At 38.5% G+C, this 23,725-nt stretch overlaps 2 protein-coding genes across 2 annotated transcripts; one reads left to right on the top strand and one right to left on the bottom strand.

Annotated features, from left to right (window-relative positions):
• Positions 1-584: 584 nt before the first annotated feature.
• LOC144637861 (afadin- and alpha-actinin-binding protein B-like) lies at positions 585-14,574 on the top strand. Its single transcript, XM_078496948.1, has 15 exons — positions 585-960; positions 4,893-5,050; positions 5,690-5,747; positions 5,996-6,106; positions 6,892-7,103; positions 7,374-7,428; positions 7,860-7,967; positions 8,662-8,734; positions 9,668-9,745; positions 10,102-10,190; positions 10,796-10,852; positions 11,257-11,385; positions 12,063-12,156; positions 12,806-12,998; positions 13,861-14,574. The coding sequence occupies exons 1-15, from the start codon at positions 760-762 to the stop codon at positions 14,063-14,065; spliced, it is 1,821 nt and encodes a 606-aa protein (XP_078353074.1). The 5' UTR covers positions 585-759; the 3' UTR covers positions 14,066-14,574.
• A 2,987-nt stretch (positions 14,575-17,561) lies between these two features.
• Positions 17,562-23,631, bottom strand: LOC144637809 (lactadherin-like). The gene is made up of 6 exons (XM_078496891.1): positions 21,887-23,631; positions 20,056-20,428; positions 19,243-19,405; positions 18,221-18,531; positions 17,815-17,953; positions 17,562-17,630 (listed from the first exon to the last, which is right to left on the bottom strand). Coding segments are annotated over exons 1-6 (996 nt in total). The 5' UTR covers positions 21,889-23,631; the 3' UTR covers positions 17,562-17,622.
• Positions 23,632-23,725: the final 94 nt, after the last annotated feature.

Here is a 23,725-nt window from a genome sequence, read left to right as displayed (position 1 = left end):
GGCTCAAAAAACCTGACACTTTCTTTTATCGCCAAAATCCTGTCAAAACTAAAAGGGAATAGACAGAAGAGAAGAAAACCGAAGAATGAGACTGTATCCAAAAAAAAAAAAAAAAAAAAAAATCTTGCCATAATCCACTTTTTGGGGCATGACGCTCAAGTCTAATTCTGTCCCTATTCCAGATGCAGAATGAGTGTATATGTTGCACAAAAAAATAAACATACCTCAATTTTTTTTTGCATCGAAGTAACTTATTTGCGCTTGACAAGAATTATTGGTGACGGACAAACGCGCGCAACAAGCGAAGTCGCGCGAACAACGCGCGAACCGAACTCTGGCAGGAATCGAACCATTTTGTACGTCGTGAGGACCATCGTGAGACTCAAGTTAAAGAAATTGTGGGTTCTATCAACTTTTATATACTTAAGATGTAAAAGATACATGAAACAAACTCTATCTATTGTGCGCGACATTTTGGCAAGAATCAAGCAACAAGAACGCCTACAAATGAGTCTGCCATCCTAATGGTCAGCTTTAATGACATGCGCTTGAACGCCTGGTTGATTTTTGCCGGATGTTTCAAAAAACACTCGTTGAATAATTTATCTTTGCGGCACGTATTCTAACTTTAGGTCCTATACCGCTTGTCAATTTTCAGGTATTAAGCCCACAGACGGGAAAAAAGACCTTGGCGATCCGCGTGCCGCAGGAGGCTGCTGATCATCGGCGCTCAATGCTGCCTGCGAGAAGCTTGAAAGTATGAATGAAAAGGTTGAAGATTGGGGAGATTTTGTGAACCGTTATACCTCACATTCTTCGCGGCATTCTAGCCCGGAAAGAGAACTAGATTATGGAGATGTCAGGCTAACTCCTTCACCAATCTTGTCTTTGTTCAACACCGCCGAGAAGCAGTTTTGTAGAAGAGATAATATCGATCAATGCATCGCCTATTTAAACCAGGTTTGTTCCTTCGCGTGATTCTTGTATTCGACAAGCTTACATGTTTACTGCTATCGATCAACGTCTTTCTCTAATGATTGCTTCTATTGAGCGTGCTTGCAAGCGTTGCGAATGATTCAAAATAGCTCAGTTGTCAACCGGCGAAGATAACCGCTAAACCGTTGCTGGGGCCTGTATTGATTTAGTTTTTTATGCATTTTGTAATTCATTTTCTGTTCGTAATTGTTACTTCGAATTCTTTTCTGTACACGCGTTCGCTCGCGTGGGTTGACTATTAATTAAATTTTTTTGCCTGCTGCTTTTGGCAAAGTACCATGCCGGATAACGTTTGTGTTGTTAGCAACCATCATTTTTGGTAACATGAGAATTTTGCTGAGTCGGTTTGGTTTTATAAGCTAAGCGAACTTCAAAGATCAGTAATGTTCTATCTCATGTTTGTTTCTGCACGGATTTTGATTAGCTTTCGTTTCAAATCCTTCAGCAAACATTTAAATTACTAATGAGACAGTCTATTCTGTCTATTTATGTGCCATTGTTTTTTGACAGACAGAAAGCCTTGCAAATCTGAAACAAAAGTTTCGTTTGGCTTATTAACAAATTTATTAAAACAAAATAATATGAAATGGAAGGGAATTTTTACTGAAGATTTTTAATTAGTTTTATCAGTAATTTATTGTTGCGAAATTGTACCAAAATAATTTACATATTGATAAAGAACAGACAAGAAATTGAAAGCTACAATATTTTTGCCTGCTGTTTTCAAGAAAAGCGTTACTTCCCTGGAGCAGCTTTACATTACTATACAAATCATTTAGCTCATAAGGCACATGCCTTGGCTAAATATAATCTAGTATAGAGTTTTAAATCATAACTTTATTATTCATGTTTTGATGCATTTTAAATTAAAATTGAATAAAATACATGTTCAGACACGTGAAAATATCAAGAAAATAAAAATATATCCACTGGGACCAGGGTTATAAATATTTACAATCAATATTAGCATCATGGCTGGCATTGATCCCACTGTAAGGATCAGTGCTGGCTGGAATGATCTACTGTAACAAATGAAATGATATCTTCCAACTCTCTTTTGTTTTCAAGACAACCCAACATGGATCAATTAATTTTTTGCCATATGACACTTATTACGCTTTTTAATTTGTAGCCAGTTATTTCTTGTTTTTAATTAGTGATTTCTCAAACCAAATTTGGTTTGTAAAAAAAGTGGCAGTGATCTTTTGGTTTTCTGATTTCTTGATTACATGTAAATGTTCACGGCGCATCATATAAACTTCAATATTATTGAAATCATTTCACTGTTTAAATCGGCAATTTATGAAAAAAGAACCAGAGCTATGATTTTTCCGAAACTTGCCTTAGACAAACGATTAGCAAACAAAGCTTCTCAAAATATAGAAATCGCTAATGGAAGTTAGATTTGAAATACGATAACTTGTTATATATATGTAAATTTCGCACTACTCGATCGACCAACGCTGTTTTATAATTTTCTTGCAAAGATATTTTTTTTGTTTTCTCCAACAATACAACACAATGAGAACCAAGAGCGATGAATAACAAGGAACTGCGTATGTGCTTATGCTTCATTGCATACGAGCGTATGTGTGTCTGCATTATTTTGTGCATATGTGCATATAAGCTGCATATGCGATCGACGCTTATTTCTTAGCGGTACTGTATATAAGTAACAGAGGTAATATGTTGTCTGGCATGTGTTTCTAAATTTTTTGCAAATACCCTGTGCCTTACAACATGATGTTTTGTAATGTTGTCAAAACATACATTTAAATTTGAAACACTGTCAATATGATCTGTGAAGGATATTACAGTACAGACCAGAGTTAGTAAGCAAACGTAACATGTCCATTTCTTTATGCAATTTAAACGTGAAGGAAATGTGCTGATTTTCTTTATTTTCTTCACCTGTCTTCCCTTGTAAAAATTTTACCGCGATCGCGCCGCGTTTTTGGCCGCCGCGATTGGCGCGATCGCGCCGCGATTCGTGCCGCGATTCGTGCCGCGATTCGCGCCGCGTTTTTGGCCGCCGCGATTCTCGCATCGCGGCGCGATGGGTCGGGAATCGCGCCGCGATCGCGCCTAAATCTATAAATTTAAAAACAAATATCTTGGCGTTTTGCATACTGACAAAACAAACACGCAGACTGTATCGAAACAACATCATTTATTTACGGAAGCTTACAGAAAAAGACGGCCAGTTTCGCTGCCGAGCACAATTAAATTTCGCAAAGCCGGAGAGCGTGATTGAGTCTTTAGTTTACAAGCAAATAAGTGAACAGTTCTTCTGTAAAATGTGAACAACACATACATAACGGCAACTAACCTTTTATTCGTGCTAAAGCGAAAGAAGATGCAATGATGTGATCTACCAAACGAGCGAACTATCTCTTGCATCTGCGAAGAAGCCAAACCGTCGAAGATGCGCTTTCTTTTCCCCGAAGCTTTTTTAAATAATACAACATTTAAGTCCCAAGCATCAACAGGTACAACTTTGCATTGAATGGTCCTTACCATCAAAATGTTTTCCTCTTTCCACTGTTCGAGTTTTGCATTTTTTTTATATTCACAGTTTAGCTGTAGTTCAGTCAACGTCCATGACGAAGCGACGAAGCGCTAGCTGTTGAAATTATAAACAAGCTGTCGCTCGAATTAACAAAACAAATTCTAGCAGTTTTCACAGAGACGCTTTTCCCTCAAGTTAGGTCGCTTCTAAACTCTTGTTATTCAGAAGCAGCTAAAAAAGAACACATTTTTCCAGTCCTGATTGTGAAGAGAAAACATACCAACTTTCTCGAAATAAAATTTCTTTTCTGCTTGCGATGGCGTAGCGATTGCGTGTACTATGCACTACGTGACCTAACTCAGCCAATCGTAACGCTCAGTTCACGACACCTTGCGGCAAAAGGCGGGAAAGGACTTCGATGTGTCTGGTCTACGATCGTGGTCTACGGGAAGGTAAATATAAAGCTCTAAAAAAAGCTCATTCTGACAGCCTCTTCGGAGCCACAATTAAATTAAATGCCATATAGAGGATTTTTCAATGCAAAAAACGCAATTGCAGCGAATTCCTGATTGTATTTGCATTTGAAGAAAATGGCCGACAGAAATTTGTCATTGGATTGCTCAAAGGTATTAAGGTTCCTCAAAGATAAGAAAAGAAAGAAACAAAGTGTTTGAAAAGATTAAAAAACGGACTGTTAAGAAATAAAAATTCTTATCTTTTAATTTATCTTTACTCATTATCACGCGCCGCTTTGTCGCGCCAGTTCGTCTAGACTAAAACTAAATAAAACTTTTCTCGTGGGAATCACGTCCTCACGGCTCACCGTCACGTAATAAAATGTTTTTCGACATTTTAAATCAAACTAGTTTTATAACTACTTTGATTAGTACTTAAAGTTTATTTCATCAATACAAGTCATGATTTGCGTTACGACCACAGCATGATTTGTGAGAGTTTCAAAGCATATTGACTTTCTCCCGGTGATCGAGAAGTGAGTTCTCGCCGGGAACACTTCCCGAGATTTATTCCAGCCCCCCAAATCGCGGTGCGGTGGTAATCAATCGCACCGCGATCGCACTCATCACGCCGCGATCGCGACTATCGCGGCAATCGTGGCGCGATCGCGACATTCGCGGCGCGATCGCAACTATCGCGGCGCGTTCGCGTTCATTTACAATCGCGTCACGCACGATCGCGTCGCGATGACAACAAATCGCGGCGCGATTGCGTCAGTCGCGGCGCGATCGCGGCAATTGCGGTAAAATCTTTACAAGGGTTCTTATTGTTAAGAGAATTTACATACATGTACATAATGTTAATACTCTAGACTTGTACATTAACTTGTGTTTTTTGAAGAAGCTAATGTTTTCTGCTCTTTTATTCTCAGGAGCTTGGTGTTCTTGGCTTCTCTTCGTTATTTACACCATCACGCAATGGCAGAGGTCCTGCAGATACATTTGACATTGTCAAATTGGTAAACAGTACTTATGAACTCCTGCAACAACAACAGCGAAACATGAAACAACTGACAGATCTTGAGCAGAAGTGAGTCATTATGCTACAAACATTTTAATAGATCGCAATGTGTTTCAATTGATAGCATGTTCAATATGGGGAGCAGGGATTCGCATTCCACCAATGTGGCTTGGGTTCGATTTCTACCAGGTGCCATGTGTGCATTGAGTTTGTTTTTAGTTCAATCTTGCCGTGTTCCAACAGTCTTTCTCTTGGTTCTCCGGTTTTCCTTCCTACTGTCCAACATTTGAAAATTCCAGTTTGATCTACATGTAAATAGAGGACCTGCATGAAAACCAGCTAGAGCTGCACATGTCATGGCTTCCTATTTATAGTAAATTTATTTTAATTTTATTTTTAACTTTTTGAGCAAATGAAAGATCATCGCAGTACTTAATGTACTCAACTAAAGCAGTTGAGAAAAGCAAGCCTGAAAAAAATTCAGGCTTGAACGGAAGAAAGCATTCGCATTCCCGTTCAAGCCTGAATTTTTTTTCAGGCTTGCTTTTCTCAACTGCTTTAGTTGAGTACATTACTGCGATGATTTTTCATTTGCTTAAAATGTATATCCGCAGTACAAATATATGAATTTCATATATTCATTTCATATTTATTTTTAACTGTTAGCCTAAGGATCAATTTCTACAATCTGCTTTTCAACTTTAATAGGAATCTTCGAACAAGGTGTGATAATGATAACCTTATACAGAACCAAAAGAGACTCAAGGTAAAAAATTGTGTTTGATTGATTTACATTTACATTTTAAATATGTCTCGTCCATTCCATGTAGTCAGATGAGTATAAAATTAAAAACAAAACAAAACAAAAACAAAAAACTGAAGTTACAATGTACAGCCATTAGAACATACAGCGTACATTGATGTAAAATGTATAGAAACTATGCCTACTGCTGTAGGTAATTAATTTTTATACCGTCCAATAATTGTTTGAATTAACAATTTTCTAACTTACAGGAGCAGTTAGAATCAGCAGAGAGAGAGATTGCCATGAGCAATGAGAGAGAACGGCAACTTCAGGGAAAATTAAAGAAGGCAAAGGAAGAACTGAAATTGGAAAGAGAGGAGGTAATAATGAATGAGTACATGTGTTTGTCACTTTTTCTTTAAAATATATTGCACATGTAAGTTATTAAACACATTCTCAAGTTATTAGGAATAGTCATATGTGTTGCTATAAGGTCAGGACACACTTGGTGACAGGTTGCTGCAACATGTTGCCTCGTGTGACATGGTGCAATTTTGCAACAATCTTGTCGCTGCGACAGAATTTTGTCGCTGCGATCATTCGCATAAATTCAAAAGACAGTTTGAATTTGTGCGACTGATCGAAGCGCCAAAATGAGCGAAAGCAGCATTGTCCCAGCATATGCACACTTCTGCGACAAGTCGCTGTGACAAAATATAAATCAACAAATGAGGGAGTGTCATGTATTTTTGCCATGTATTAAATTGGAAAACTAGTCACATTCCCACTCTTCAAAATTCACTGTGTGTGCATTGAACAAGCGCCTTGTCGCAGCGACTTGTTTTCATTGAAGTAGTACACATGGAGCAACTTGTCACAGAGACCTGTAGCTGCGACTTGTTGCCTAGTGTGTCCTGACCTTCAATAATACACAGTATAAAATTATATGCAATGTACAATGTCAATGTACAATTTCAGGATTATAAGAATTAGTTATTCAGTTGAAATGCAAAATTAGACAGTGTGTCCTCATTTACAATCTTTTCCTGTGATCTGAAGATGTGTCTCTAACATGACTTTATTTTTAGTTCCTTAAAATCATGCTTATTGCACTGTCCAAATAAATAAATTTATTTTATTTTATTTTAATTCATCTTCCTGGTAGTTAAAGAAAACCAAAGCCAATTCACTCCACCTACAAAAACAGTTCGAGCATGAGACAAGAAAAAAAGAGAGGGAATTCAGCAGACTCAAGGAAAGAATTCACCAACTTCTAACAGATAAAAGCCATGAGAGGAAAGTAGGACTGGACATTCTAAATTTGATAAACAGACCAGCTGGTGGACAGCGTGCAACTTGGAAGACAGGATCTGCAAAGTATGTGTCTAAACAAAATGTATAAGCTTTTTCTGCAAGGTTTATTTGCCAGAATCATAAACTGGGCCAGAGCAGTGCTTTTATTAGCAGAGTCTGGGTGCCACAGGCCACATACTTTTATCTTTGGGCGACTTGTATTTAACAATTATTCGCCTCAGGCTCAGTGATTATTCAACAATAATCACTGAGCCTGAGGCAAATAATTGTTTTAGTATGATGTTCAGAGGTGAACATCATATCATGTTTTTCTTTTTTCTTTTTAATTTGTAGAAATGAAGAGGAGATGTACAAAATGTTAATCACAAATTATGAGGAAAGGCAAAAGGTACAGGACTTCAACATATAATTTTGTAAAACAATAGCATTGAATATTTGTGTACATGTCATAAATTACAAGTCAGACACATTTTTACTCCTCTTGAAGATGTGGCTGTTCATAGCTGAAGAAGGATAAAGATGTGTTTGTGATTGCTTGGCTAAAAGTAGGACTATATTTTTTCTTATGGAAGGTGTCCTTTAGTAGAAGTTTGATTTTAAGTAGCAATATTTTATGACATGAGTTGTATTTAAGGCCTGCATGTAGCATATGATCCCTTTTGTCATCATGTCAATTTTCACATGGAACAATCTCTTAAAAGAGAGACTTCATGTTTTTTTTGTAATTATCCTTCAAAGGATTTACGAAGAAAAAGCTCTTGATGCCCGTTTTATGTATGAGATAAATATGCAATATTTTATTTTCTTTAAATGCTGCAGGAGCTATTGGTTGAAAACAGTGATTTGCGGGAAACACTTCAAAATATGCAGGCTGAACTGGTGAATCTGCTGAATCAGCAGAATGAAGGTTACGAAAGTAACACAGAGGTCAGTTTTTTATTAATGGTTAGGGCACTAGACTCTGGATACATTTATTAATATAGCAGCTGGGGTTCAGGGGTTCAAGCCCAGACAGCGGTCACTGTATTGTGTTAGTGGGCAAGGTGCTTTACTCTTGCAGTGCCTCTCCCCACTTAGGTGTATTAAATGAGCACTGGCAAATTATAAACTGAGGTAGTCCTGCAATGGAGTTGTATCCCTTTCAGGGGAGAGTAGAAACACTCTTAGTCCCTTGGTGCTCCCTAAAATTTACTACAGGGGTGTGCCACTGTGTCTTTGAGACTCTGGACCTGTTCCAGAGTCAAAAGTGTGATTTCTATACTCTGTTCCAGAGTCAGAGATTCAAAAATACATACCCATATAGCCCTTATATGAGAGTACCCCCGGCTGAGCAGCCAAAAGGCTTTAACACAGTTCTATTTCCTGCATTTGGGGAGTCCAGTTTTCTGGAGTGGGGGCTCACAAAACAGCTGATACTAAATTAATCCTAACCTTCCTACCCTTTTCTCAATGATGCATAGTTTATTTTTCATCACCTGTATGATGATGTGCCTTGAATGGATCCACAGGGGATTTGACAATTTGAAAACTCAATCCTCGAACAATAAGAGGACGTATTTGCGTAACAACCTAAGTGATGTCAATTTGTTAATGTGGAACATTTCTTTTTATAATTTCAAAGGGTGGTGATACCAGCTCAGTGGATGAACTATCAAGCGGACATTTTCACATGCCATATGACATGGTTAGGGAAGGTATGACATCTTTTTGTATGGTTTGAATGAATTTCCTGGTTTGTGAAAACCTCCTTTGCACCCTTCTCTAGGTAATCCCACAAGACTATTTTATATGCCTGTACATCTTTGTATTAATACGTTGTGTGTTTTGAGAGTCTCCAGTGACCATTATTTGAGAACTTTGTCTTTGGAGAACCTGACTGTATATGTGTATAGCTCTACTAGATAGCTGGCCTGTTAAAAATTGTGAATTTTTGGTAGTTTAGATAGCTAGTGGCAGATCTAAAGATCTAGAGAAAGGGTCCAGGAGTCTTGTTCCCTCTTTTTGTTGCATATATTTATAACAAAGGCCCTTTGCACTCTGCACCCCACCTTTTCATGGAAGTCAAGACCTATCTTGTACTTCACCCTCCCCCCCCCCCCTCCCCACACCTTTGAGCATTTTATAATAATAATAATAATAATAATAATAATAATAATAATAATTTATATAGCGCTATTTAGCTAATCTTTCATAGCACTTTACAATCACTATGCTAAAATATAAATAAAATATAAAAATACCTAACTAAATTAATCTATTGAGCTAAAATATCTATACATGCACAGAATGAAGTTATAAAAGTTAAAAATTTAAAAACTAAAAATATCATGATTATTTAACTGGACTTAAAGTAAACGTGTATAAGAAATCTTGATCTGCCATGATGGTTTCAACATGTAGGTGTTTTATTCATCACCGTGATGTCAGATTACGTTTCTCTTTTGGCAAGTTATGTGAAACCACAGGAAACCCATTATTCTCTGGGCTCCCTCTGATTTAACAGCTGCATCACATTATCATTTGAATTCTCCCTCATTTCACTGCTTTTGTCACAGCTTTTTGTAATCTTAAATGTGTGATTTCTTTTTCTTGGTTGTTCTTACTAAGTGCACCAACTTGTCCTGCAGGGATTGAGAGTAGTCTGAGAGAAAAATGGAGAATACTTAAGTCGAGGTTAGAAGAAGCAAACAGAGGATCAACAAATGGTAAGAATCATCAATTTGCTTCCTGTCTTTCTGTGGCTTCACGTTGGTCTTACTGAACAAGAAATTCACAATATAGTTAATGATATTCCACTCCTTTCAATCATCATTGGAATCTTAAAGTTTACTGTCAGGGCTGTCATTAATGGCTGTAACCTGTTACGGCTGATTTCATTTAATGTTACGTTTAATGTTATGTGGCTCTTTGTTGATCTGTGATTATGGAAATCACCAACTTGAGTTACGTTGAAGGATTTGTTATGGTATTATAGTTAAGGGATGGTTCATGGTGTCCAAGCTATCTCCACCATTAAATAATTCTTACAGATTTTCTTTTTGGTCCCGCTCTGCACAACCAGGTTCCTCTAAATCAGATGAAGTATTGAGCTTAGAAAGACAGATAGAGAATTACAGACATGTTGTCGGACAACAAGAAAATCTTATTGAGGTATGGTCAGATTCCTAATGTTCGTTTTGGTTGGTGCATGATCTGGCATGTAAGTTGTTAGCACTGTAACTTTAGGCTGGAAGTTTGACGTGTTAGCTATGGTGAAAGGTGTTTTAAGCTTTATAATATTAGAGCAGGTTTCTACAAGTTTTCAGTGTTTTTTTTTTTTGCTTCCCTTCACTCTGTGATTGGTTTAAAAATTTCACACCACTTATCCAGCCAATCAGACTCAACCAATCACAATTTAACAATTTCACAACGCGCTGTTAGGCTTGTCACGTGTTTTTTCTCATTCGCTGTTTTCACCGTTCCCATAATACATCTTGTTTACCCCCCCAAAATTTTTGCATAAGCATTGTTTTCAATTTCTCTTGGGATTTACAGTGACGTGCAATCGTCCCCAGAGAAATGGAAAACAATGCTTATGCAAAAATTTTGGGGGGTTATTTAAATAAAACAAGATGTATTATGGGATCGTGAAAAAAGCGAATTGTATTGATAACATTTGCTGTTATTATATTGGCACTTGTTTGCTTTTTTTGTTTCACGAGACTCGATTTTCTACTAACTTCATTCTCTCTCTTTAATTTTGTGTTGTTTTTCAGTCGTTGCAGTCAAGGGTAAATAGTCTGAATAGTCCTGAAAAAGATTCTTCACTTCTGGTAAGATTGTTGTTTACAGAGCCGGCATCTTACAGCCTTAAAATAACAGGAAGATTGTTTCTTAGAACAGTTTTCACTTGAGTGTCGAAAGTAATTCGCATTTGCTTTGGGTTTGCATTACTACGCTCAGTGATTGGTTTAAAACTCGCGCCACTTTCTCGACCAATCAGAAGTAAACGCAAAACCAATCGTGACTCCTTCGCACACATTTTCCCGCGCTTCGTGACAGCTACATGTATTTGCTCCGAGTTTTGATTGGTTCACTGGAGTGTCTGTGTCCAATGTGATTGGTCAGAGTGATTACTTTGGTTTTGGTTTTACGGCACTCAATTAAAAACCGCTCTATCTTAGAGGGCAATAGTTCCGTGCTGAAGTTTTTTAATTATTATTTGTTTGCCTTTTAGTCTGACTCTCAGTTGTATCATGAACAAGAAGAGTTGGAGTCAAACAAACTTATCTTTGCTGAGCAAAAAACTGTACTTGAGAATGAGCGAAGACAACTTGCCGATGCTGCAGTTAAACTGGGACATGAGGTGAGAATCATAAAAAGTGCAAAACAAAATAAAATGGGGAAGGGAGGATAAAGAACTAGGATACAATTGAGAAGGTTAAAAGATCACCTTTTACGTTCTAGAAGAGGCAAGGTAACTTAGGGACGGACCTTTTTGAGGGGGTGGGGGTGTTGGGCAATTACCAAAAAAATTCCTACACAGAAAAAAATGGCTGAAAAAATCGTGCAACGGGTCCAGTCATGGGGAAAAAAGATTGAAAAAAATCTAAATTTCTTTTGCACAACCTGAAGGTGAAAAAAATTGTCTTGCCCAGAAAAAATTGCTCATCCCCCCCCCCCCCCCTTCAAAAAAAAATAATGGCCCATCCGTTAATTTGGCCAGAAAAGAATAATGAACTTCAACACGTGACGTTTGCGATGTCGATGTAAACTCCCACCATTACTACTAATATGTCCTAGGACTATAGGCTTGATCTGATTTTCGCTGCTCCATCGCGTCCGGTCTTCGGGTCAGAGCCGTAACTAACAAGAAGACTCGCCTCGTCTCGGTTACGGCCAGGCTTCCGGTGCTCATGAGGGGGGAAGGAGGAGGAGGGGGGGGGGATGAGGGAAGAACAGGGGGCTCTACGTAACATATACGTGGAGCTTGACGCTTACTTTGCAGAATCTAAATGCGCTTCTTTTTGCTTGTTTCTGTAGAGGAAGAAGTTTGAAGAGGAACGGGCTTCCTTTTACAAGCAACAGCTTCTAACGCCAACTCGAAAACATTCCCTGGAAGGGAGAAAGTCAAAATGTGAGCCTTAACTTAATGCATCTAACCCTCATTTGTTTTTGCTTAAGACAATTTCCGTATTTTGTACAATAAGTATTTCTTTTTTTTATTTGGTTTAATCCTCGATTTTCTGTGTCCTGTTGAAATACAGCAAATCACGCTAAAACGCCGACATTTTTTGGGTTCACAGTCAAGTGCGAGGGGCATGAGTCTAGTCGAATTGTGACGTCAAATCGAGGAGACGATAATCTCAATCGCACTGTATTTCGCTTGTTTCCTTCAGAAAAGTGCATGAAATAGATGGAGAAAAAAAACAAAAAATGCGCTCTAGAGGGTTGTGAGAGCACTTGTACAGGAGGGTATATAGCTCTTCACATAGAACCCGATAGTCCAATTGCAGAGCAAAAGAATCGAACAAAATTATCATGCTTGCCAAGCTATTGAAGCATGTATCGAGGACTGACAAATTATCGGTTGGACGGACAGTCAGCCAACTAGCCAGTCAGTCAATCAAACGTTCAGACAGGTCATTTCGTCAATCAGTTCACAGTCATTCAGTCGATCAGTCAAGTTGGTCGGTCGGTCGGTTAGTAGGTAGGTACATGTAGATAGGTCAGTCTATTGCTTTGTAAGACACATGCTTAGATCTTCTTTATTCTTTGCTTTTTAGCACCTGATGGTCCGCGGCTTAAATTCAGCCCCATGTCGTTTTCACCAGCCCCGAGAGGCCTCCTCTTATCCGAGGCGAGGGTTTCTCCTAATATCCCGCGGGAAGGACCCCTGGAAATCCCGAACACAGAAGAGCTGTATACGGCCTTGTCATTACGGACGGATAATTACAAGACTATCAACGAATTTAACGAGTAAGTGATGGAAATTGTAAGAAAAAAATGTCACTTTTGTATCCCCCGTATATTTACTAAAAATAGTTGACACTAGGTTTCCCCCGCTATTAATCAGTTTTTCTTTTCTGTACATCCGTTTCTACAGTCAATTCTTTCGCTTGATATCTTGGCTCCTCTGTCTATTTAATTGATTGAAAATGAATTTTCTGTTTGGGATGTTTATGAAGAAAACAATCCCTGGCGGCTTGTGTTTTCTAATGGTTTCTGGTCCTCATCAAGATGGAAAGAGGGCATACGTTTTAGTTAAAGTCAAGTAAATAAACAAAACAACGCGAAATTATGAAAAAACTCGGAAAGGTTAATGATAACATAAATTTAATTACAAGAACGCGACTGCAGCATCTTGACATCATTTTGTCATGTTTTGGTGTGGTAAGTGATCTCAGCTAGACTCAAGCTAGACTTTAGACAAAGTCCGTCGTCTCCTTGTATATATAACGCAATCTAAATGACTCCTTCAGAGACAGCTTGGGACACAAATATCGTTTTGGGGGAATCTTCGTTGAAATACTCGAAGAGTTTATCCAATCAACGCACTCACCTGTACTCTTGACGCAATGAGGCTTGGGGTAAGAAACTCGCTGGCTCACTGTATTGTTGGAGGCGATATGTCACTTGTACTCCCGACTGAGCAAGAAAACCACTTTTAGAATCTTTTTATACAGTCAACTCTCTCTTAACGGACACCTCCGTAAGACGGACACCTGACCTCTCAAAACGGACAGCTTGGGTCGTTCCCGAAGGTGTTCGTTTTAGAGAGTTGACTGTATTCAGATTTTTGTTTCGATTCCCTTATGTAAATTTGTTCTGTTTATTGCAGAACGCCTCTTAAAGGTTATGCCACAGTGGATGAATCCACAAGAAAATCATCACCTACGAGACAGCCATCCAGCGGTGATTCATTGAAAGAAAACCAGTGTGACTCAAACACCGCTGGCGAAAGACAAGCTAGAAGAATCAACGAGCATGCGCGGAATGTTAAGAAAGCTCTGCAGATGAAAAGGAGCTCATCTGGTGATATATGAGGAATGACGTCAATTTTGCGCCAAGCTATCAATGAAAATTGAAAAATTCCATACAGAGATGTACAAGTCCTTTTCCTTGTCGAATGAATTCTTTTGGAATGGTTTAAATATTTACGTGTCAACCACAGTAAGTGTGGGTTGATTAAGTGTCAGTGAACACTGTACCCCTCGAAATGATCTCCATAAAAGAAACAAGCATTGGTATGTTGATAGACAAAATTCCTTGCTAAAAGATCTAACTGCTGTTGTCAAACTCGGTGGACCCTCAAATTAGACTGTTCTTTTACAAGGCTTGTTTCATGACGTTAAATTCTTTTTTCTGAAATTAAATTTTTCACGTCAATTCCTGTGAACTGTTCAGTCTAGGGGCCTAAATAGTGACAAAGCTATGTGGAGTAAATACTGATTTAACTGTATAGAATAATGTACAAATCATTGTATTATAGTTGTAGAAATATCAGATGATGCTATTATTGCCCTGGTAAATAAACACAATTTTGTTTACTATAGTTTCTTATGGGTGAAAATGTACGAGGTATGTTGACACTGTCTAAATGTCAGAGATATAAACGAGCTTCGTTGTAAAATACAGTGTGATGATTTTGTCACAGCCTCTCCAACGCTTCTAATTGCGCCAAGCCCGAGTGAACTGGGATCCAGCAAGCAGCTATTTGGCTTTGCCGCAATACAGCAGATACAAGATACTCGACGTTCTGCGTAGTGCGCCCCCCACCCCTAAGAGTTTACACGACAGCAGGTTAGCTGCTCACAAGAGAATATGGAGTCATATTCTCTGGCTGCTTATCGTTCGGCAGTCTCATTCAACTATCACAATACTGCATTCTGCACTAAAAATCGAGTAAACCTGCCTCCTATTTTGATAACTTCGGTAATTAAACTTGAAACGCTTAAGTTGAAGATTACAAATGTCTACTTCAAAGGGACGACTAGACGGTGAACAAAATTTTTTTCTTCTGAGATTGACAAGCGAGAATTTTTCTGCTTACCGCTACATGAGATAAGTATTGGGTGCGAGTTTTAAGCGCGTGCGCTGGTGGATAACTCGTGAAGAGTGTGCCCTGCATTTACTTTTGCGGCGACTGCGCACGCTCCCTTTATCTCAAAGTTTTTCGATTCTTCCTCCCAATTAATTAGTCCTCTCCAGGAATACTCGGACAATCCACAACAATATGTTTCCAACAGCATTTATTGAACACGTGGCCTTCTAATTGATGTGAGCAGCTAATCATTAATAACCTTGGTGACAACTAAACATTTACGGTTTTATTTCTTACTCACAGTTTATCTTACATTTTTTTATGCTAATTGAAGGTTACAATTGCTTTCTTGAAGATTTTCTGTTACTTTAATGCTATGGTTTTGCCATCTTGATCCACAAAAGTATAGACCCTTTGCATAAATGGCGCCCAAATTTGAATAACAATACTATGTACATCCTTAGCCTCGTGTGGGTGTTTTTAGACAAAGGATTTTTACGTGAACGTGAGGCTAAGGATGTATATGTATTGTTATTCAAATGAAGACGCCATTTATGCAAAGGGTCTATAGTTTCGAGTATTTGGCAATACTTGATGGAATAGACTAAACTTAGCCGTGACACGGTCCCTTTAATGACTCATATATAACCACTTAGCAAAATTGTGCACTCGTAGAATCAAGCTATATACAGTTAGTATCGTGTATGACTACTGGTACATAGTTTTTCTCACTGGGTTGATCTAGCCAGCCCCCACCGCATAAACTACTTTTTTTAATTAGTGAAAATTGTGGTTTCACCTGCAATAGAATAGGGTGGGTAAAATAGGGTAATGTTCTGTACTCATTCGGCTATTGGTGGTTTTCATCTAACGTCATCAAAATTCTAAAATTTAAATTATTTATCCTTCAAAACCATTCTTTTTACATTCTATTGTAGATGAAGAACATTAACCGCTAGGTAAATCGTAGGATTGATTCAGTGCTTCGTTTAAAAGATTAGCATTTTGAAGTTTGTGATGTCAGGCATGAACGTTTAACTGTCACAAAAACGTTCGGACGTGATAATTATTAAGAAGTGATATCTAAAATGGTTTTAAGTAAAAACAAAGGGTAGAGTTTAATTTACTGTTGGACAATTCTTTGGTCGCCATATTTGTGTCTCAAAGAGGAACAAACACGGCAGCCATTAATTACTGTATTTGTCTCAAAATTCTTTTCGTAATAAAGCGGTTGTTGTAATTCCCTCTTTATCAGTTTTTAGTCTAGAACCAAAGGCAGATCGTGACACAAATGCATCTCATATTGATTCCACTGATTTAAATATTGCGGCCCGTTTAACAAATTTCAACAAGTTCTGAGAATTCGGAAGGGTAGGCTTAAGTAACTGAACCGCTTAAAATCTAATTCTAATATGCAAAAGTCCCATTTTTAAAGCCCTCAACACCTGCATGTTGTGGCAACTAAACGCGAGCATCGATGGGTAAAGTCGCTTGTCTAACTTGCTCTTCTATGCATCCATTATGATACCCCTGTGCACCTTGACGCGAAAGTAAGCTGTTTAGCTACCTTACACCCCGTAGACAACAACGTCTGATACGTAACGGTGGTAATGGTGTAGCCAGCCTATAGGTTAGTGCACTAGGGCATAAAAAATTTTCAGCATCGTTTTCTTGACTCGTACTTTTAAGATGCATAATAAAACAGTTCAGGCTGGAGCTTTTTTCAAGATAATAATGAAAAGCAATATTTACTGGTAACGGATCACATATCTCTAGTACTCTACCCTTTCGCGATGAGATCAAGGCTCATCTCGCAAGTGAAAACTTCGGACCAATGCAAACACGTACAATGACATGTGACGTTAAAGACAAACTCGTTTATATGAGAATGAGGGAAAATTAGTGAAATCCTCAGCTCTGTTGTGAAATCTTAGACTTTATGTGATGTCAAAATACAAGTAAAATCACCAAAAAGTAAAAAAGAAGGCCTTTTCAAGGGTCTTTATATTATCTGAAAAAAATTTCCCCATGGAAGCAAACCCCCTGCCGGATCCTCGAAAACGGCGGCCCTTACGGGCCAGTTAACCAGGTCTATAGCTCTTCAAAAAGCTGGCTTTGTAACGCCCCTGATAGCATTTCGTGTGCACTGGTAAAGTGAACAAAGAGAAAATTACTATGCAAATGTTCAGTCTACAACTGTTTGGTCCGTTTCAAGAAAAAACGAACCCACCCGGGCAAAACCAGGCTACGGGCCTGTATAATCTGTTGGGTTTCTAACGTTTTTCATGCAAACAGTAGAATCGGTGTTGTGATGGAACCTAAGAAGAATCTTCATAACAATTGGAACAAGAAGACGACGACGAAAGTCGTTAGTTGTTACGATTTTAAGAAAACCTAAAAGACGAGAAAGAAGAATCCCGACCATGAACATAGCAACAGTACTGCATGTAATATGTGATTTACAGTGCTCTTTTAAGTTGAGAAGAGGTTTAATATATAGATCGTCAGTTTACTCAGCGTCTAACAAGTGTTTTGTGTCTTCTAGAATCCACTTTTCTTTCAGATACCTGTTGAGAAAAAAAGATATATAAGGTCAATAAATCCTGTGTGTTTTTCGTATACATGGAAACGGCGACCTTTTAGGGTTGAAATTTGCACCCCTTATGATATGACCAGAATAGAAAGAGACATACAATTCCGACAAAAATTAATTTTAAAACAAAACGACTGAATGATGGAAAAATTTGTTACCTTGACAACCATACAATTCCACCCTCATTGATATGTGGTTATTCCAAGTTACTGGTCGAAACCTGATATAACGTGCCCCGATTGGTGGGTTCAGGTCATGTGATACAACCTTGTCCCGGTCTGTATTTCCAGCAAACTCCTAAATCCGTAAGATGGAAAAAATGTTAAGCAATTTTCTAGTTAAGCCCTCTCCCCTCCCTGCTGATGCTTTTTGGACTATCTTAGCTTAATTGTTCCCTGACCGGTCAGACGTCAGTTACAACAAAATTTGTACGTCAGACTTTCGGCGGGGCATCATTACCTTCCTAGATTAAAGTTTATAAAACAAGAAGTCCATAAAATTATATAGAACTTCTAATAAATAAAACAAATCAAAGTAAATTGATACTTGGGTGAACTTACTAACCTTGTCTACGGTTTGTCCTTGTTCCCTGTAGTACTGGAAGTTCACTCCATCGTTACTGTGGTCCAGTTTGTAACTGGTTACCCATTCGTCGAGACTTGCAACGCTGCCCTGCGTTGCTACACTTATGACTATGGGGTTGTTATCACCCAGGTCAATCTGAAGCCATTCATTGACATTATTTGTGCTTGCTGCCCAAACCGTTGACCCTTGTAATCTGCCCTGGCTGGCGGCATGATGGCTGCTCCATTCCGAAGAGGCGGTAATTTGAGCGTCAGTGACTGCACCGCTTTCCATACCGAAGGCTTCTTGCACTGATCGGCAGTCTAAAAATTGTTTGCACAGTCATGATTTAAACTCTCGCCTTGCGGACACCTCGCTATTACAGCCCCCCCCCCCCCCCCCGTTATTACAGACAGGAGTTGAAGTCCCGGCGAACACGATTTACTGAAAATAACTCTCGCTACTATGGACTTTCTCTACAGTAAACTCCCGCTTTGCGGACACCTCGCTATTACGGACACCCCGTTATTACGAACAGGAGTTGAAGTCCCGACGAACATGAATTACTGAAAATAACTCCCGGCCGTTACTACGGACTATTTCTATAACGGACACCAAATTGTGGTCCCGAAGGTGTCTGTTATAGTGAGAGTTGATTGTAATTTATATAATTACGATGTTAACATATATATTGATCAAGGAAACATATACCTGCCACGACATTTAAAACAAACGCGTGGCTGTGGGTACGACAATGGCCTTAAGGTGATTCCACTGGAAAAAAATATTTAAAATTTTCTATAACTTGGTCAAGGTTACAATTTTGTTTTGAGCATAACGAAAATGTAATAAAAATGAGGGTCACGTCACCGTGCTGATTTTTGTGCAACACAGATGGCAATTATAGTAAATATTCGACCTGGCTGCGAGGTCACATCAATGGTCACTAAAAAGGTCCTTGACTATTGGTCGTGGCGAAAACCAACATAAGCGTACACAAAACAAATGTATTAATTTCATACCAGAAGTTTCACACAACTGGCCAGTAAATCCTGCAGGACAATCACAGATGAATCGTTTTCCAGTCGCTTCACAGTTTTCTCGACATGTTCCTCCATTAAGACACGGCTGATCGCTGCAACAACGGTTGATACACTGGGTACAAGGAGACGAGGAGGACGCAGTCTAGGTCGGAGAAAAAGTAGATACATCTTATAAGTATGAAAATATGCAAATTCTTCCTTTCGTAAGTAAATCAGTCGAGTGAGGCCTTGAGCTACTGTTTTAGTGTACTTTGTTCCTAGCTTTTGCCGATCCACAGCATGATGATGATGATGATGATGATGATGACGATGACGAGGATGATGATGATGATGATGATGATGGTGATGATGATGATGATGATGATGATGATGATGATGATGGTGATGGTGATGATGATGATGACGATGACGAGGATGATGATGATGATGATGATAATGATGATGATGATGATGATGATGATGATGATGATGATGATGATGGTGATGATGATGATGATGATGCCGTGGATCAGCGAAAGCTAGAAATAAAGTACACTAAAAAAGTAGCTCAAGGCCTCCATCGACTGATTCACTCACTATACAAGATGCTACCGAAGGACAACTTCAAACGTTTGATCTCTTTATCGTCCTTGACCCTGTCTCGACATATTTTGTTTTGTACGTTTTGGGAGAGTTCCAATAGGTGATCAGTTCAGGGATTTAGTTCTCATGATCCACTGCAGTCTGTACATGGGTATATTTTTTAGAAGGCATAAGATACCCCCCCCCCCCCCAGACTCTTCTTACCTTAACACTGTAGTTAATAACCACATCATAATATATATACTGTGAGCCTTTCATTGGCTTCAACGCGCCAGGCTTCAGATGTCTGTTTTCTTCATTCAGCTGACAGTTGTCTTGCTTCATATTTGTCAGGAAGTTAAACGAGATGCACCGACAGTTTGGTTGACATGTTTGAAAGCAATTCAAAACTCCTGCCACAGACACATTTTCAAAGACATGGCCAATCAGAGCATAACCATCGGCCATGTTCTCTCCAATAACGAAGCGAGATGTAGCAGAACATTTCCCGTTACTACAAGAGCCAGTAATGACAACGATGCTGAATCCAGCGGTTAGAAACAAACAAATGATGACTTTATGGAGACAGGCTTGAAATTTCCCCCTAACATAGAAAAGATGATGATTTCACTGGCGGCAAATGCCGAAGAAGGGGATGGGTGAGGGAGGAAGCAGTAAAGTCATACATTTTCTTAACAAAATCTTTACCATAATTTTACAATTTCACAACTTCAAAAACAACCACCGAGGCTTTAGTCAGCGGTTTCATCATGTGCACGCGAGAACAGAAATGGTAGGTGAAATTGATTTCACGCTTTTTGTATCTCTGGGCCTGCCTTCCCCTGCACTGCTCCGCTGTCTTCATCTGATCGCTACGAACCAAATGTAAAGCTGGCGCAAAGCTCGAGATCACGTCTTTGAATAATAAAGTGGATTGACAATAAATTTCAGTGGGCCATAGAACTTGAATTGTTATCAAAAGTCTCTTCGACGTATAACAAAAGAATTTCAAGCTTTGGTTAAACTGGACCGGGTTGCTTTAAATTTTGTTTCTGTTCCCCGCAATTAAGGGGGTAGGTACTCTCAGAATTGGACTATATGGTGAAGAATAAGGCTTTCCACAAGTTGCTCGGGAACTCCCAAAAAGTTGCCCGTAATTTCTCAAAAAGTTGCTTAAACGTTTCTACAAGAATACAAAAAGTTGCTTAAAAGTTTCCTTGAAAAAAATCCAAAACGCTACTTTTTATCAAGGAAATTTCTCTAAATAATTATATGCTAATTCGCTTAGAAGGTGAGATTTCTAAGCAGTGCCATGCAATTTCACCGCAAAAGCAGTATCTAAAAAAGAATTTAAGGCAAAAATTTGTTAAATACAAGGATTTCTTTCACTGAGAAAAATCACGAAGATATCGATGACGTCATGTTTGCTGACATTTTTTGTAATGTTTTAATGCATAATGAGCCGAAAGTTAACACTTCTTCGATAATCTTCGACAAACTTCTTTAATCTTCGGAAACGTTCGTATGGCCTTCGAAGAACACTCGGACAATGTTTTCAGATCTTCGGTCTAGAAATTGCTCAAAATGTAACATGTTGCTCGAGAGGAAAAAGTTGCTCGAAGGGGAAAAAGATGCTCGATATATGAAAAGTTGCCAAAAAGTTGCCGAGCAACTTGTGGAAAGCCCTAGCGAGGAAATGCCCGAAAGGGGTACCACTTTTCAGGCCAGAGGTATATAAAACTGTAAGTATTTCACGACTTGGAGTATAGAAATGGGTAGAAAAAACTGCCACTTGTATTTGAAAGGGCTTTTCAAAATATACCGAACAGACCCACTAAACGGTTAATCCCTCTTAGAATTTTAACGAGTTATTCTAGTGAAAACTTTAGAAAATAGATGCAGAAGACAAGTCCTACTGTAGGTAAGTGAAATGGGTGCCATTTTTTAGCGAAGGTTCATCAAAGTGCATTTTCTGGACTTCGGGGCCGAGCCTCACTGTATCGAATACTTTTGGTACACCTTCTCCTAAGGATCTGTTCGTATGTAATTTTACTTTACTTACATAAGCTCAACTTGGTTAGTAACTTGGCGACGTTGAAGAGATGTGTTATTTTTCTTTGTAAATAATTAATGTCCTTGAAGTGTAGACTGTGTAGATGTTCTTCCTATGTCATGGAAGGCGAAGACCAAAGATAAGGAAGAAAAAACATTTTATTAGCAGTATTGTGAATGTATTAAGGCCTGTGTCGCACTCTGTGGACAGTTTTAAAAGTAACATTTGGTGGATTAAATCAACTGTCAATTATGAGCAAAGAGAGTGCGACCTACATCTTCAAACGAACATCTTCCGTGCTTACCCTTTGCTGGGAAAGAAGCTGTTGGGATGATTACTGAATAAGTAAATGTCCTAGTGACAGAGAGATCTTGAGAGCTGAGATGCGTGGAGCACTTGGCCTAGTTAGAGAACCGTGAGCACATTACTCTGGCAGCGGATGTGAAAAGAGCGAAGAGGAAGGCCGGTTGGAACATTTCACCTGCCAGAACTGCGGCCGTATCTGTAAATCTCAATTTGGACCGTTTAGTCGCAGCAAACTGCACGCTTATCAATGGACTTTGTCGTAAAAAGTCCGGCAATAGAACTAAACTAAATGTCGAAAGAGGCAATAGCATTCTGACCATGGGCGCTGGGCAGCTAGTTTACCAAAATCACTTTAGTAAACCAGCCGAAAGAGTTGGCGCTTACCTTTTATAATTCCTTAATAACCGAGTGCCTGGAACAGGTTAGTTTCTGATCATCTGGCATTGTATCAAAAAAGCTACGTTACGGACAACACATCTTGAAAAAATTGGCAAGTTTTTCAATTTTGTCATTCGTAATCTGTCTTAATCTTCGTGTCAGTCTCGAAACCATCATTGTTTATTTTTGAGTTTTTATTCATTTGTTGGTGTTTTTCTACGTTAGTAAACTATTGTTTGGAGTTTTCCTTCAATTTAAAATGAATCAGAAAGATGACCTAAAATATCGTGAAGTAGCCGGCTCCTTTAAGAGAAAACTTGTGGAACGAGGGTTATTCCTTTCCCCGAAAAAAAAGTCAAAATAATCTTTCCGCATATTATCTGCTTAATTCTGCTTAACCGTTATATTGCTGTACCTGAAAAGTGGATCTCTTTGGTTTGCAACACTCCAGTACTGTGGTTCTCAGCCTTGAGCGACTAGAAGACGTCCGTCCGTAATCGCAACTGATACTTGAAACCAAGAAGTCTTGTGGTTTCGCATGGGCTTCCCAACAACCTTTCTTTTATTATTTATTATTGCACTTGTAATTTCATTTCATTATTGTGGCAAAAAATAAACATAATATTGAAATCTAAAACAACAAAAGACCACAAATACAAAATTAACCTCATGCAGCTAAAGGCAGTGAAATAAAATTGTTTACTAAAATGAAAGAAATCATTTTCAATTTTCTCATTATACCGACGGAAACTGCATGCTGGGAAAAATGTTGCTATTCAAACCAGTTTTAAGGATTTTTCTACTGCAAAAGCTGCAGATAGCTATACAGATTAACGTGGTTATGAAAAACAAAGCTGTTCTTTCCTAAACGCAGAATTTGCTTTTCAGTTGAGAAATGTATCAAGATCATCCTGTCTGTAGCAGGTGCAATACTGTTGTACTGGCAGAAACATGTAAATTAAAAAAAATAATGAACAAATTTAATTCTTACTCTGCATGAAGCATGTGTAAAGGAGGCTCGATGAAGTTTTTTTTAGCCCTAGGGTTGTTGTTTTGAAAATGAAAATTGTCGTTTTCTTTTGTTTTAAAACAAGCCTGATTTTCTCGAAATCTAGATTGACTCTTGGTATTTAATTTGTTGATATGTTTAAGTATAGTAGATTG

Source organism: Oculina patagonica, chromosome 14 (assembly GCF_052425735.1).
Source record: "Oculina patagonica isolate OP01 chromosome 14, crgOcupat, whole genome shotgun sequence".
In the NCBI taxonomy this organism is placed as follows: Eukaryota; Metazoa; Cnidaria; class Anthozoa; order Scleractinia; family Oculinidae; genus Oculina; species Oculina patagonica.
This window is presented reverse-complemented; position numbering and strand designations above follow the sequence as displayed.

Bases quoted from the DNA above. Each gene is read 5' to 3' on its own strand.
- LOC144637861 (XM_078496948.1), top strand. From the start codon at position 760: ATGAATGAAAAGGTTGAAGATTGGGGAGATTTTGTGAACCGTTATACC. The intron at 5,748-5,995 runs GTAAAAAATTGT...TCTAACTTACAG, and splicing joins AGAACCAAAAGAGACTCAAG to GAGCAGTTAGAATCAGCAGA. The intron at 10,853-11,256 runs GTAAGATTGTTG...TTTGCCTTTTAG, and splicing joins AAAAAGATTCTTCACTTCTG to TCTGACTCTCAGTTGTATCA.
- LOC144637809 (XM_078496891.1), bottom strand. The intron at 18,532-19,242 runs GTATGAAATTAA...ACTGCCGATCAG, and splicing joins CCAGTTGTGTGAAACTTCTG to TGCAAGAAGCCTTCGGTATG. The intron at 17,954-18,220 runs GTTAGTAAGTTC...TTACGGATTTAG, and splicing joins AAGGACAAACCGTAGACAAG to GAGTTTGCTGGAAATACAGA.